The sequence below is a fragment of the Coregonus lavaretus genome (assembly GCF_964263955.1).
Source record: "Coregonus lavaretus genome assembly, chromosome: 21".
In the NCBI taxonomy this organism is placed as follows: domain Eukaryota; kingdom Metazoa; phylum Chordata; class Actinopteri; order Salmoniformes; family Salmonidae; genus Coregonus; species Coregonus lavaretus.
Genome location: NC_140008.1, coordinates 46,328,673 through 46,344,431, shown reverse-complemented (window position 1 = coordinate 46,344,431; position 15,759 = coordinate 46,328,673). Strand labels below are relative to the sequence as shown.

Below are 15,759 nucleotides of genomic sequence, written 5' to 3'. Positions count from 1 at the left end.
AATCTATATCTCAGCTCTGTGTTGTTTTTGTCTGGGCCCCGTTGCTTCTGGTGACTAACCCAACAGTGGATTCTTCCTGACTGGGTTAGAGTAACAGGAAGTGGTTTTTTACCTTACCAGTGTGCCTCTGTGAGTCAGAACATGGTGTGGGAAGCCCTTTGTGCCCTCACACCCTGACTCACACCTCACCACTCTTGACTATTTAGTGTCCATTGTAAACAGTTTATTAACCCTTGCTTTTTAGTGTTATTCTCTTGATTGTATCTAAGTACACTCCAATTCTGTTTCACATCATGCAAAATGCCAAAGTTCATTTGTGGGGCATGAATGGGTGTATATAAACGTGAAATGAACAAGACTATGAACAAATCTATTGTCCCATGCAATGATGGGACAGTGCCTGCTGTGGGATAGGAGATCTGCACCATCAGGCTTCCTCCCTAGGGAAAGGGTGAGGGTGAGAGATACAGGATATCATGTATGGATATCCTGTTTCCCCCCCCCCACACCTCGCACCACGTCAAGACTCCTTCCTGGCACTTGTATTGTAAACAAACTAGTTTTACATCCCACGCACTGAGCTGGCAGTATAATAGATGGATACATAGATATAACTTTATTGCCCTTCAAGGGAACTGGTTGGTCTTGAACATTTTAAAGGAGACAACGTAACTAGCTACAGGTAATTAGTGTCTTAAAGGTGCAAAATGCCATTTCCTGGTTGCTAAAATTCTAATAGTTAGCTTTAATTTCAGTTTGTAACAAAATAAGCAATGTATAGTGTAGAGCAGTGGGCAGAACTGAAAAAGCGTGTGCGAGCAAGGAGGCCTACAAACCTGACTCAGTTACACCAGCTCTGTCAGGAGGAATGGCCCAAAATTCACCCAATTTATTGTGGGAAGCTTGTGGAAGGCTACCCGGCACGTTTGACCCAAGTTAAACAATTTAATGGCAATGCTACCAAATACTAATTGAGTGTGTGTAAACTTCTGACCCACTGGGAATGTGATGAATGAAATAAAAGCTGAAATAAATCATTCTCTCTACTATTATTCTGACATTTCACATTCTTAAAATAAAGTGGTGATCCTAACTGACCTAAGACAGGGAATTTTTACTAGGATTAAATGTCAGGAATTGTGAAAAACTGAGTTTAAATGTATTTGGCTAAGGTGTATGTAAACTTCCGACTTCAACTGTGTGTGTGTATACACTACCGTTCAAAAGTTTGGAGTCACTTAGAAATGTTCTTGTTTTCCATGAAAACATAAATGAAATGAGTTTGAATAGGAAATTCAGCAAAATAAATAGGAAATGTAGTCATTGACAAGGTCATAAATAATGATTTTTAATTGAAATAATAATTGTGTCCTTCAAACTTTGCTTTTGTCAAAAAATCCTCCATTTGCAGCAATTACAGCCTTGCAGACCTTTGACATTCTAGTTGTCAATTTGTTAAGGTAATCTGAAGAGATTTCACCCCATGCTTCCTGAAGCACCTCCCACAAGTTGGATTGGCTTGATGGGCACTTCTTACGTACCATACGGTCAAGCTGTTCCCACAACAGCTCAATAGGGTTGAGATCCGGTGACTGTGCTGGCCACTCCATTATAGACAGAATACCAGCTGACTGCTTCTTCCATAAATAGTTATTGCATCGTTTGGAGCTGTGCTTTGGGTCATTGTCCTGTTGTAGGAGGAAATTGGCTCCAATCAAGCGGCATCCACGGGGTATGGCATGGCGTTGCAAAATGGAGTTATAGCCTTCCTTCTTCAAGATCCCTTTTACCCTGTACAAATCTCCCACTTTACCACCACCAAAGCACCCCCAGACCATCACATTGACTCCACCATGCTTGACAGATGGCATCAAGCACTCCTCCAGCATCTTTTCATTTGGTCTGCGTCTCACAAATATTCTTCTTTGTGATCCGAACACCTCAAACTTCGATTCGTCTGTCCATAACACTTTTTTCCAATCTTCCTCTGTCCAGTGTCTGTGTTCTTTTGCCCATCTTAATATTTTCTTTTTATTGGCCTGTCTGAGATATGGCTTTTTCTTTGCAACTCTGCCTAGAAGGTCAGCATACCGGAGTTGCCTCTTCACTGTTGATGTTGAGACTGGTGTTTTGCGGGTACTATTTAATGAAGCTGCCAGTTGAGGAACTGTGAGGCGTCTGTTTCTCAAACTAGACACTCTAATGTATGTCCTCTTGCTCAGTTGTGCACCGGGGCCTCCCACTCCTCTTTCTATTCTGGTTAGAGCCAGTTTGCACTGTTCTGTGAAGGGAGTAGTACACAGCGTTGTACAAGATCTTCAGTTTCTTGCCAATTTCTCGCATGGAATAGCCTCCATTTCTCAGAACAAGAATAGACTGACAAGTTTCAGAAGAAAGTTATTTGTTTCTGGCCATTTTGAGCCTGTAATCGAACCCACAATTGCTGATGCTCCAGATACTCAACTAGTCTCAAGAAGGCCAGTTTTATTGCTTCTTTAATCAGCACAACTGTTTTAAGCTGTGCTAACATAATTGCAAAAGGGTTTTCTAATGATCAATTAGCCTTTTAAAATTATAAACTTGGATTAGCAAACACAACGTGCCATTGGAACACAGGACTGATGGTTGCTGATAATGGGCCTCTGTACGCCTATGTAGATATTCCATAAAAAATCAGCCGTTTCCAGCTACAATAGCCATTTACAACATTAACAATGTCTACACTGTATTTCTGATCAATTTGATGTTATTTTAATGGACCAAAAAATTGCTTTTCTTTCGAAAACAAGGACATTTCTAAGTGACTCCAAACTTTCGAACGGTAGTGTATGTATATGTATGTATATATATATATATATATATATATATATATATATATATATTATAGTGGGACTATCATTTGTTTTTCAACAGGACAATGACCCAAAACACCCCCAGGCTGTGTAAGGGCAATTTTACCAAGAAGGAGAGTGATGGAGTGCTGCATCAGATGAACTGGCCTCCAAAATCCCCCGACCTCAACCCAATTGAGATGGTTTGGGATGAGTCGGACGGCAGAGTGACGGAAAAGCAGCCAACAAGTGCTAAGCATATGTGGGAACTCCTTCCAGGTGAAGCTGGTTGAGAGAATTCCAGCTTTGCACAGTGTGATGCCAGCTTTGCACATTCTTGGCATTCTCTCATCCGTTCACCCACACCGCTTATCACAAAGACAACACGGTTGAAACCAGAAATCTCAAATTTGGACTCCAGACCAAAGGACAAATTTCCACCGGTCTAATGTCCATTGCTCGTGTTTCTTGGCCCAAGCAGGTTTCTTCTTATTATTGGTGTCCTTTAGTAGTGGTTTCTTTGCAGCAATTCGACCATAAAGGCCTGATTTACATAGTCCCCTCTGAACAGTTGATGTTGAGATGTGTCTGTTACTTGAACTCTGTGAAACATTTATTTGGGCTGCAATGGTAACTCTAATGATCTTATCCTCTGCTGCAGAGGTAACTCTGGGTCTTCCATTCCTGTGGTCCTCATGAGAGCCAGTTTCATCATAGCGCTTGATGGTTTTTGCGACTGAACTTGAAGAAACTTTAAAAGTTCTTGACATTTTCCGTATCGACTGACCTTCATGTCTTGAAGTAATGATGGACTGTCGTTTCTCTTTGCTAATTTGAGCTGTTCTTGCCATAATATGGACTTGGTATTTTACAAAATAGGGCTATCTTCTGTATACCCCACTACCTTGTCACATCACAACTGATTGGCTCAAACGCATTAAGAAGGAAAGAAATTCCACAAATTAACTTTTAAGAAGGCACACCTGTTAATTGAAATGCATTCCAGGTGACTACCTCATGAAGCTGGTTGAGAGAATGCCAGGCGTGTGCAAAGCTGTCATCAAAGCAAAGGGTGGCTATTTGAAGAATCTCAAATACAAAATATATTTTGATTTGTTTAAAACTTTTTTGGTTACTTCATGATTCTATATGTGTTATTTCATAGTTTTGATGTCTTCACTATTTTTCTACAATGTAGCAAAACCCTTGAATGAGTAGGTGTGTCCAAACTTTTGACTGGTACTTTAGGTGTGTGGAGACCCACAGTGTAGGCTACAATATGAGGAGGAAATTATAGTGCTAAAAATGCTTTCCAGTTTCACTGATGCGCAGCTCACTCGCTAGTGATGGCCGATGCGCTCGTGCCAAAAGCCTCTCTCTCTTGTTTTACTTTGTAAAACAATATTTGGAAGTTGCAGACCGATTTAGTCTTCTCTTTTCAGCAGGAGCCATTTGCTTTCCAACCTGTGTTTTCCCGCGAATGTACGCTATTTGAAATATTGCGAAAGGCCAGTTTTGTCTGCATGCTGTTTGTTCACTGACAGATTTGCTGCACGTTCCCGACTGTAGGCTATGCCTTGTTATTGGGCTACACTCCACAGATAAGCTATTTTTTAAAATAAGCAATTTATCCTCTGTGGCTAAATGTTTGGCTTTCTCGTGGTGTAGTAGGCAATTCTGAATGATTTCATTTTCTTTCTGTACAGACAGCAGTAACTAACTTTGGCAAATTCATTTCAATTAATCAGGAGTGTTGCAGCTCCTCCAGAACCCTTCATGATTCGATAAAAAAATATATGATGAAGCGCAACGCTGGAGAGGGAAAGTGAATCTCATTCTAGTTCTGTAAGAGATACAGGAGAATTAACAAAGAGGCAACTTGAATGAACTTTAATCGCGTTTATTAGAGTTTTAACATTGCAACAAATGGAAATTATTTTTCATGCCACGAGAGGTATCGGATCCTGTTCCGGCAGGATCCGGCTCAAATGAAGCACTGGGTAAGTGAAATTGAACAGCTGATCGAGCTGTCATGTGACCGAATGCTGCGTGGAAGAACTTGACTGGACTGCACAGAGCCCTGACCTCAACCCCATTGAACACCTTTGGGATGAATTGGAACACCGACTGCGAGCCAGGCCTAACTTGGGGTCATAGAATCGATATGATATCGTCAAATGATATTGCTATATTCTACTGTATCTATTTGTTTCTCTCCAATCACCATGTGGGTATGGGACAGAGAGGAGGAGGAAAGAGAAGAGTAAGGGAAGGAAGTGAAGACTGTTACCCTGGAAACAATCCCTGACATGTAGTAACTCTGTTGTTTCTTCCCTCTGTCTAACCTGATGTTCTCTTCTCTTTCTCTCTCTTTCTCTCTCTGTCGCTCTGTAGTCACGTGGAGAAGATCACTACGTGGCATGATCCTCGTAAGACCATGACGGCAGCCATGAATCAGATGAGCCTCCACGCCCCCCCACCCACCATCACCCCACAGCAACGCAACATGGCCCTGTCCCAGCCCAACCTCGGTTAGTGCCGCACACACACCCTAGGGTTGAATACTTTCCTGGTATTTTACAAATGTTCCATTCTGAGAGTAAATCACTTTTCTCCCGGGTAACCTGGTATTTGCCGCCAAAACCGGAAGTTTCATTCTAAAGCATATAAATATGACTGGATTTGATTAGAGCTTTGATCAGCATGAAAATTCAAGCCTGATGCTACTTGAGCCAGATGAGCCCTACAGAAAATACATTTTATGAGCCCCAAGCCCAATAAAGCCCAAATGATTGTGCCGTTATCCAATAGGCCTACTTTTGATAGGCTATAAGAACCGCACATTACACACAACGGACTAACATAAAAGCTAATTGATGTACAGTATGTATGCTCTCTTAGGTAAATAAATAAAACAACCTCCAGTAATCTTTTTGAGTGTGGACTGTATTATTGTACTGTATTGTATTAAACTGTATTCGGTAAGTATTCAGACCCCTTTACTTTTTCCACATTTTGTTATCTAACAGCCTTATTCTAAAATGGATTAAATACATATTTTTCCTCCTCAATCTACACACAATACCCCAAAATGACAAAGCAAAAACTGGTTTTTAGAAATGTTTGCACATTTATTAAAAATAAAAAACATACCTTAGTTGCGTAAGTATTCAGACCCTGTGCCATGAGACTCGAAATTGAGCTCAGGTACATCCTGTTTCCATTAGTTATCCTTGAGGTGTTTCTACAACTTGATTGGAGTCCACTTGTGGTAAATTAAATTGATTGGACATGATTTGAAAAGGCACACACCTGTCTATATAAGGTCCCACAGTTGACAGTGCATGTCAGATCAAAAACCAAGCCATGAGGTCGAAGGAATTGTCCGTAGAGCTCCGAGACAGGATTGCATCAAGGCACAGATCTGGGGAAGGACACCAAAACATTTCTGCAGCATTGAAGGTCCCCAAGAACACATTGGCCTCCATCATTCTTATATGGAAGAAGTGTGGAACCACCAAGACTCTTCCTAGAGCTGGCTGCCCGGCCAAACTGAGCAATCGGGGGAGAAGGGCTTTGGTCAGGGAGGTGACCAAGTTCCTCTGTGGAGATGGGAGAATCTTCCAGAAGGACAACCATCTCTGCAGCACTCCACCGGTCAGGCCTTTATGGTAGAGTGGCCAGACGGAAGCCAGTCCTCAGTAAAAGGCACATGACAGCCCGCTTGGAGTTTGCTAAAAGGCACCTAGAGACTCTCAGATCATGAGAAACAAGATTATCTGGTCTGATGAAACCAAGATTGAACTATTTTGCCTGAATGTCAAGCGTCACGTCTGGAGGAAACCTTCCGTACGGTGAAGCATGGTGGTGGCAGCATCATGCTGTGGATATGTTTTTCAGCGGCAGGGACTGGTAGACTAGTCAGGATCGAGGGAAAGATGAACGGAGCAAAGTACAGAGAGATCTTTGATGAAAACCTGCTCCAGAGTGCTCAGGACCTCAGACTGGGGCGAAGGTTCACCTTCCAACCGGACAACGACACTAAGCACACAGCCAAGACAATGCAGGAGTGGCTTCGGGTCAAGTCTCTGAATGTCCTTGAGTGGCCCAGCCAGAGCCTGGACTTGAACCTGATCAAACATCTCTGGAGAGACCTGAAAATAGCTGTGCAGCGACGCTCCCCATCCAACCTGATAGAGATTGAGAGGATCTGCAGAGATTAATTGGAGAAACTCCCCAAATACAGGTGTTCCAAGCTTGTAGTGTCATACCCAAGAAGACTCGAGGTTGTAATCGCTGCCAAAGGTGCTTCAACAAAGTACTCAGTGAAGGGTCTGAATACTTATGGAAATTTCATATTTCAGCTTTTTATATTTATTAACTTTGCAAAAATTTATAAAAAACGTTTTTTGCTGTGTCATTATGGGGTGTTGTGTGTAGATTGATGAGGAAAAAAAAGCAATTTAATCAATTTTAGAATAAGGCTGTTACATAACAAAATGTGGAAAAAGTCAAGGGGTCTGAATACGAATGCAGTATATATGGATGGAATTATGCACCTCATTCAAACCATGAAGCTGGGAGAGAACATGCAATGCTGGTGAAGGACATGCGGCCTACAAAGTTACAATTATAGGCTAGCGAATTAGTGTAATTCTGAAATATAATAGGCCTATTTAAAAACATTATAATTAGTAGGGTGATGCATTAGCCTACCTTTTCATAATATTTCCACTAATGTTGTGCGACGTGCGTTCAATGACATGCTTGAATAATATAGGACTAAAATAAGATGCAGACGGCTTTCGCTTTTCTTCACGAAGATTGAATGTTTATGGGTCTGAATAAATAACTGCTATAGCAGCCAAACTTAACTGGCAGACCGCGGTCCGGGTCCGTACCCAGGGAAGGGTCAATCCGGACCGGACAACATAGCATTTTGTTATATAAAAGTCAATCAATTATTTTTAGACACCTTTTAAAAAATAAACAGGGCGCAGCGGCCTCTTTTAACTCAGCAACCTCTCTTTTTCGCTCTCTCTTGAAGCAACGCCCACCTCTACTAGTGCCCCGTCTAATCCAATCACGTGGTTATATGCAAATACAAGAGGCCGCGTCTTACCCAATCACATCAATCCAAATATCCTCTGCGGAACCTTGGGACAAGCAGGCAGAAAGAAACAGAAATATTTGACCGCGGTTCAACTGTCAATATCACACACAGAAGGAGCTTAGTTACCAGTATCTTTGTTAATATAGCTTGTAAAAAAATAAGAGTTGACTCTGAAAACCGTATATTCAAAGACGAGTGGACGGAACAGTATTTATTAATTCTCCCCGCAACTAGCACAAAACCAATGTGCCTGATATGCAGCAAGTCCGTAGCTCTCGTGAAAAGTGCCAATGTTAAGCGCATTATGACCCCAGACATAGTAAATTCGATCAGACGTATCCCCTGAACACGAGGTGAGAACAAACAAGATTAACCAACTCAAATCCCAATATGAGAGGTCCACCAAAGTCCTTGTCAATTCCCTGATAGCCCAACAACGTGCAATGGAGTGTTCACTGAGGATAGCTTGGGTTTTGGTCAAACACACAAAAGAAAGTCTGACGTTGAGAGGGATGCATGTGTGAAGTTGCTGACACCTTCCTTGAAGGTAAACAAAAAGATGAGCTCAGGGAAAATATCAAACAGATCCCACTGTCATATTCCACAGCAAAGAGGAGAACTTAAATATTAGCTGAAGATTTAACTTCACAACTTGATGAGGCCATTCAGAATGCACCATGCATTTCATTAGCTGTGGATGAATCAACAGATAACACTGATAATGCCCAGCTTCTGTTGTTTGTCAGATTTTATAGCGAAACAAAAAAGGAATTGTGTGGAGCTGTTGGGCTTAACAAATCTAGAAGCACACACACTGGGAGAGCATATCCATGAGACCATCAAAGGAATGCTGAAAAAAGGGGATAGATCTGAAGTCAGTGGTCTCCAGCACCACAGATGGAGTTCCAGCCATGATAGGAAGAGGGAGGGGACTGGTTGTACGTTTGAAAGAGGACCACCCTGACCTGACATCATATCACTGCATCATCCATCAATCTGTCCTGTGTGCTAGTCTGGGAAAATAGTATTCTGAGGTCATGACAACGATGATGAAACTGATCAACTTTTTGAGAGCAACATCATCCCTAGAACACCGCCTGCTACGAGGCATTCTGACAGGGGCCAATGCCAGTTTTGATGACTTACTACTGCACAACAATGTCAGATGGTTCAGCAAAGGCAGGGTTTTGGAATGCTTTCGGGCCATTCAGGAGGAAATCAAAGCTTTCTTATCACAGCAAAAGAGATGAGGAGAAGATGAAAACAGTTGCATTTACATCACACCTTAATCAACTGAATGTTAAGCTGCAGGGACGGGTCAGCACAGTGTGTGATACGATAACAGCAGCCCGGGCTTTCCAGACGAAATTTGAGCTTTTCAAGAATGATCTCCAGGGAGAACTTGTCCACTTCCCCCAATTATCTGGTGCAAACGCAGGGAGACAAAGATGTTCCCAACCATGTTGATTTCATCCAGAAGCTGATGGAGAACTTCCAGGCTTGTTTTGATGACTTCACTGTTGGAAGAGAACTGCTGCTGCTCAACCAGAACCCCTTCTTTGTCACAAATGTGACCAAGTTGTCAGAAGAAGCAAAACAGATCTTCAGATGGGTAGATGTTTCATCACTGAAATGGAGTTGATTGAGCTGCAAGAAAATGTGTCTCTTGAAAGAGCAGGCTGGTGATTGTGACCCTGTCACTTTCTGGGGAAAGATGGTGCCTGCAGCTGATGTCCATGTTTTCAAGAGACTAGCACTATACATCCTGACCATGTTTGCCTCCACATACAGCTGTGAATCTGCCTACTCCACAGTGAACTTTAATAAAAACAAATACCGCACCAGGCTCACCAATGAACACCTGCACCAGTGTCTCAGAGTTGCTATTTGTGCCAAAGTTCAAAGCATTGGCAGGAGACAAAGTGTAATTTCTCTCATTGATGCAAGGGCAAGGCCCAGAGTGACTTGTGCATAAATATTAAAAAAAGTTAATTCAAGGCCCATGTACAATGGTTCAGAGTGCACTTTTTTCATAGACAATTATGCAGCCACTTTTGTTCTTCAGCAAGGTTGATGCAATGTTGCACGTTTACATTCGAAATAAGTTGTAATTCATTCAAATAGTAAGTCTCATGGTCCTCTGTAGCTCAGCTGGTAGAGCACGGCACTTGTAACGCCAAGGTAGTGGGTTCGATCCCCGGGACCACCCATACACAAAAAAAAAAATATGTATGCACGCATGACTGTAAGTCGCTTTGGATAAAAGCGTCTGCTAAATGGCATATTATTATTATTATTATTATTATTATTATTATTATTATTATTATTATTATAATGTATTTAATGTACATTTTATATAACAACATGTCTCCTAAGTCGTAGATGACTATGTTTGTTACTACGCTGTACCACAGCGCCGATAAAGGGCGATATCCATCCAGACCTTTGCCACCTAGGGAATTTGTGTCACTGGACCTTCTCAAATAGTAGTTGAGTACCACTGTGCTATAGCCTATCGCCATCATACGTCCTCTCCTTTCCCTGTGGGTTCTTTAGGCTGCTGTATTTAACATTCAGCAAACAAGAGCAAGCTTGCATCCCTCTTTATCAGTATAAGAAATGCATAAAAAGTCCATTAAGCTATTCTAGTCTAGCTTTTCCTGGGACTCCAGTAGAGCAAAGGGAGAGAGGCCAGCGGAGAGCATGTGTGTATTGCTTAAGAGTGAAGACAGAGACTATAAATTCGAAGCTTATGCATCCTTAATCGATTGACACACCTGTGCATCAATCTAATTAAAATAATAATAGAAAATTCCCTACAGAATCTGCCTGTTTTAAGCTAGATATGTTTTTTGGGTCTGGACTGCGTCTCAATCCACCGCATCCGCCTATGTCAGCCTTCCGCATCTGCGGTGGAACGTGGCAGAGCTACGGCACTGTTTGTTAGATCATCCCGAAAACGAATATGATCACTCTATGGAAAGATGAGACTCTCACGAACACAATGGTTTTGCTCTACGACCCCCACAAGCTCCAGGGGACTCGTCTGAAGTCGATACCGTCAATGTGCCAACTTCTTTCTGTAATGTCCAAACTGTTTGGGCTATGAACTCTCACGAACACGATCATTTTGCTCTACGACCCCCCCCGACAAGTGTCAGGGGCCTCGTCTGAAGGTAACCCGGTACCTGTGTAAAAAAATGATTGCAACTAGTTTTGTGTCCCCAAAAATATATTTCCTGAGCTTTCTTATATCTCATAGATATAGGACAGACACTTCAAAACCTTTATTTCTTATTAGTTATTTTTTGACTGTCTGTTTTGCCATTTATGAATGTGTTATTCAATGTGTTTCTATGGGCTATAGTAGTAAAGGCCAAATTCAATATTTTATCAAATCATAAAAAATAAAAAAATGTATACCTACAGGAGTCTTAAAATATGTTAGCTTAGTAGAACCCACCCCCATAATTAATTAGCTAAACATAAGGGCTAATGCTGCATTTAATTTATTACCTTAAAGAGCTAGGCTAGGATATACAGGTAAAAGTCAGTAAATTAGAATATTTTGAAAAACTTGATTTATTTCAGTAATTGCATTCAAAAGGTGTAACTTGTACATTATATTTATTCATTGCACACAGACTGATGCATTCAAATGTTTATTTCATTTAATTTTGATGATTTGAAGTGGCAACAAATGAAAATCCAAAATTCCGTGTGTCACAAAATTAGAATATTGTGTAAGGGTTACATTTTGAAGACACCTGGTGCCACAAAATAATCAGCTGATTAACTCAAAACACCTGCAAAGGGCTTTAAATGGTCTCTCAGTCCAGTTCTGAAGCCTACACAAACATGGGGAAGACTTCAGATTTGACAGCTGTCCAAAAGGCGACCATCGACACATTGCACAAGGAGGGAAAGACACAAAAGGTTATTGCAGAAGAGGCTGGCTGTTCTCAGAGCTCTGTGTCCAAACACATTAATAGAGAGGCAAAGGGAAGGAAAAACTGTGGTCAGAAAAAGTGTACAAGCGATAGGGATCACCGCGCCCTAGTCAAGATTGTGAAAAAAAAAACATTCAAAAATGTGGGGGAGATTCACAAGGAGTGGACAGCTGCTGGAGTCAGGGCTTCAAGATCCACCACCAAGAGACGCTTGAAAGACATGGGTTTCAACTGCCGCATACCTCGTGTCAAGCCACTGTTGACCAAGAAACAGCGCGAAAAGCGTCTCACCTGGGCTAAGGAAAAAAAGAGCTGGACTGCTGCTGAGTGGTCTAAAGTCATGTTTTCTGACGAAAGCAAATTTTGAATTTCCTTTGGAAATCGAGGTCCCAGAGTCTGGAGGAAGACAGGAGAGGCACAGGAACCACGTTGCCTGAAGTCTAGTGTAAAGTTTCCACCATCAGTGATGGTTTGGGGTGCCATGTCATCTGCTGGTGTCGGTCCACTCTGTTTCCTGAGATCAAGGGTCAACGCAGCCGTCTACCAGCAAGTTTTAGAGCACTTCATGCTTCCTGCTGCTGACCTGCTCTATGGAGATGGAGATTTCAGGTTCCAACAGGACTTGGCGCCTGCACACAGCGCAAAATCTACCCGTGCCTGGTTTACGGACCATGGTATTTCTGTTCTAAATTGGCCAGCCAACTCCCCTGACCTTAGCCCCATAGAAAATCTGTGGGGTATTGTGAAAAGGAAGATGCAGAATGCCAGACCCAACAACGCAGAAGAGTTGAAGGCCACTATCAGAGCAACCTGGGCTCTCATAACACCTGAGCAGTGCCAGAAACTCATCGACTCCATGCCACGCCGCATTAATGCAGTAATTGAGGCAAAAGGAGCTCCAACCAAGTATTGAGTATTGTACATGCTCATATTTTTCATTTTCATACTTTTCAGTTGGCCAACATTTCTAAAAAATCCCTTTTTTGTATTAGCCTTAAGTAATATTCTAATTTTGTGACACACGGAATTTTGGATTTTCATTTGTTGCCACTTCAAATCATCAAAATTAAATGAAATAAACATTTGAATGCATCAGTCTGTGTGCAATGAATAAATATAATGTACAAGTTACACCTTTTGAATGCAATTACTGAAATAAATCAAGTTTTTCAAAATATTCTAATTTACTGACTTTTACCTGTATATCTACAGTATATCTACATCAATATATATCAATAATTGTATCTTGAACAGGATTATCTATTTTGGATGCAATTTTAATGGAATTGAAGGAGAGAGAAAGACTGAGTGCTTGCGTGCGCGCTGATTTAAAGCAATGATATTCGAGTCCAGCTGCAATTTAAAAATCCTTACAAAAAAAATTAATAAGGTGACTCCCGAATGGAGATGTAAATGAGACGCGCATTCAGATATATTCGTTTTAATATTACTGTAGCATACAGTAGGCTATGCTGCAGCAAATGTACCGGTCACAAGAAAAAAAATGACCAGCTGATGAGATGATACATGCATTGTGAACTGCGCTCCATATGAGATGCGCTGTCTGTTACCACCCTGAGCGTTGGATTGATCATGCAGATAGCAGAACAGAGAAGAAGACAAATGTAACAGTTCCATTTCACGCAGTTATTTGTCGCGGGAAACGGCAGTGGGTTTGGGCAGGATATCTCGGTAACCCCATTCACGCTATTAAACCCTAACACACGCACCCGAGCCAACCACTGTGAGGTAGTAGCCTACCAAAACACACTAATACCCCACTTCTCCTGACACGCCTATGTGTTGACGTATCCGCCACAGACCCTGACCATTATCACTCACACCAATGACATCTTTCACCCTGGGGACTACCACAATAACACACACACAGTCCCTTCCACAATAACACCAAAGCCTGTGAGAATGTGTGTGAACCAACCAAATGCCAGGATCTGTGTTGCCAGAGAGAGGCATGTTGTGTTGAAGGTGGAGAGATAAAGAAGCTTTCCCCACCCTCTTGTGCTCCACTTAGTCTGACAGAGCCTGACAGCTCCTTCATAACACAGATTAGCATTGACTGGTTAATCTCATTCACGTTAGCATTAGCCTAGCTAGCGCCTATAATAGACCTAGCTAACCCATCTCACAGCCACTGGACTCAGCCTGCAGAACCTCACCACTGCCTCTTTCAGTACAGTGTGTGTGTATGTGCGCGCTTTGTTTTGCCATTTCAGTGATAAACTGAAGAAAGAGTGAGAACCAAACAAGTGGAAAAGTGAAAGAGCGACCTAGGAAATTTAGGACAGACAGAAACGGAGAGGCATCGCGTGTGTGTCTGGCCCAGTGTGTGAGTGTATGAATGGAGTTTCTCATCCTGAATAGTTGTATGTACACCGCCCTGCTCGACTTGTTCAAACATCACTGGGATGTTTTTCTCCTGTCCATACTCTCTACCACTGCTCTATTGGAGTGATGTCACACACACACAAACTCTCTAAAACCTATGACTTACAGCTAACTCTGATGGCTGGTCCTAAAGCACATCAGAACTAATCCTGACTGGAGCCTGTGGGCCTAATTCAAACTTCTGTGCAAATCTTTCATGGTTAAATTGAATAGTTAAATTTGGACACATTTTATCTCAAAACTGGATTTGATCATTGGTCACTGATCCACAGGTGCCCCCCCCCCCCCCCCCCCCCCCACCCCCCCACTGGCAGACGGCCCAGTCTTTGTTGAAGGGGAATTCTCTTTTCCTTTGTTGTCCTGATGGATGTTTTCCACCTCTTTGTTTCATTCTTCTCTTCTCCCCTCTCAGATCGACGCGTTAGCACACTCTGCTTTAGGGTTTTAACTAGAAATGAAGACTGTAGCTACCTGTATCTCTCCAGTACCACGTTTGGTGATCATGACGACTGTCCCTGTAGTTCTAGAATAGATTCAGTGGAATTTCCCATCACTCCCATCCCTTGACCCTGTGCTCTATCTCCCATGGCAACCCAGTGTGTGAACTCAGCGGTTTTCAGATTTAGCTCTAGTCATGACTAGGCTCATCTCCACTGTTAGCTATGTTGACTCATCATGACAGTTGTGAGAAAGCTCTCTGCTCCTCTCCATTCCACTTCAACTCCTTGACTGTATTCTTAGTCAAATCACCTGATGATACAAAAGGTCAATAAAAATGTCAGTGACTAAGGAAGAAACATTGAACATGTGTCAAACAGTAATCAGTTAGACCCGTTTCTGCTCCAAAGAATTCAAATTCCCAAAAGCTCTATTGTCCAAGATGTGAAATTTGGTCACAAGAAACCTGCATCAGTCAGGCATGGTAAAGGTATTGGCTTGGTAAAGGTAAAGTACTCTGGCTGATGTGGTGTTGCTGCTGCTTGTGAACAGGAGAGCTGCCTGATGGCTGGGAGCAGGCTGAAAACCCTAATGGAGAAACCTACTTCATTGACCATAAAACACACAGAACATCCTGGCTCGACCCACGCGTGGATGCTCACCTCAGTAAGTACCCTCTGGACCACAAGTGGACCGCAAATCCCCCAAATCGCTACCTTGTCAACTTGCACAAACCTCCAACCAATCAACCCCCTTCATCCCCAAAATTACTAGCACTAAACTAATCAAACCATGCCCCTTGATCTCTCATACTTGCCCCCTTGCCCCCTGTGCCCTCCTGTGACAAAGCTTTGCCTGTGAGAAGCTAGTAGCTAGCAGCTAGAGGAATGCTTTGCTTGGACAACAGTTGGCTAAATCTTTCCTGAGAACCCAATCACATGCTTGTCTGGATGCCAAGTCTGATTCCAATAGCCAATGACAGTGCCAAGTCTGATTTGATGAAAGCCAATGAAAATGATTG

The 15,759-nt window shown here is 42.2% G+C and overlaps 1 protein-coding gene across 4 annotated transcripts in view; it reads left to right on the top strand.

Annotated features, from left to right (window-relative positions):
- LOC311148950 (WW domain-containing transcription regulator protein 1-like) overlaps positions 1–15,759 on the top strand; it is a 90,125-nt gene that overhangs the window by 62,706 nt on the left and 11,660 nt on the right. For 2 of the 4 annotated variants that reach the window (XM_084185990.1, XM_084185989.1), the window contains exons 2-3: positions 5,226–5,362; positions 15,291–15,404. In XM_084185990.1, coding sequence (XP_084042116.1) covers positions 5,226–5,362; positions 15,291–15,404 — 251 coding nt within the window. The remainder of the gene's footprint in view (positions 1–5,225; positions 5,363–15,290; positions 15,405–15,759) is intronic. The other 2 variants (XM_084185992.1, XM_084185991.1) reach the window with 1 other exon arrangement.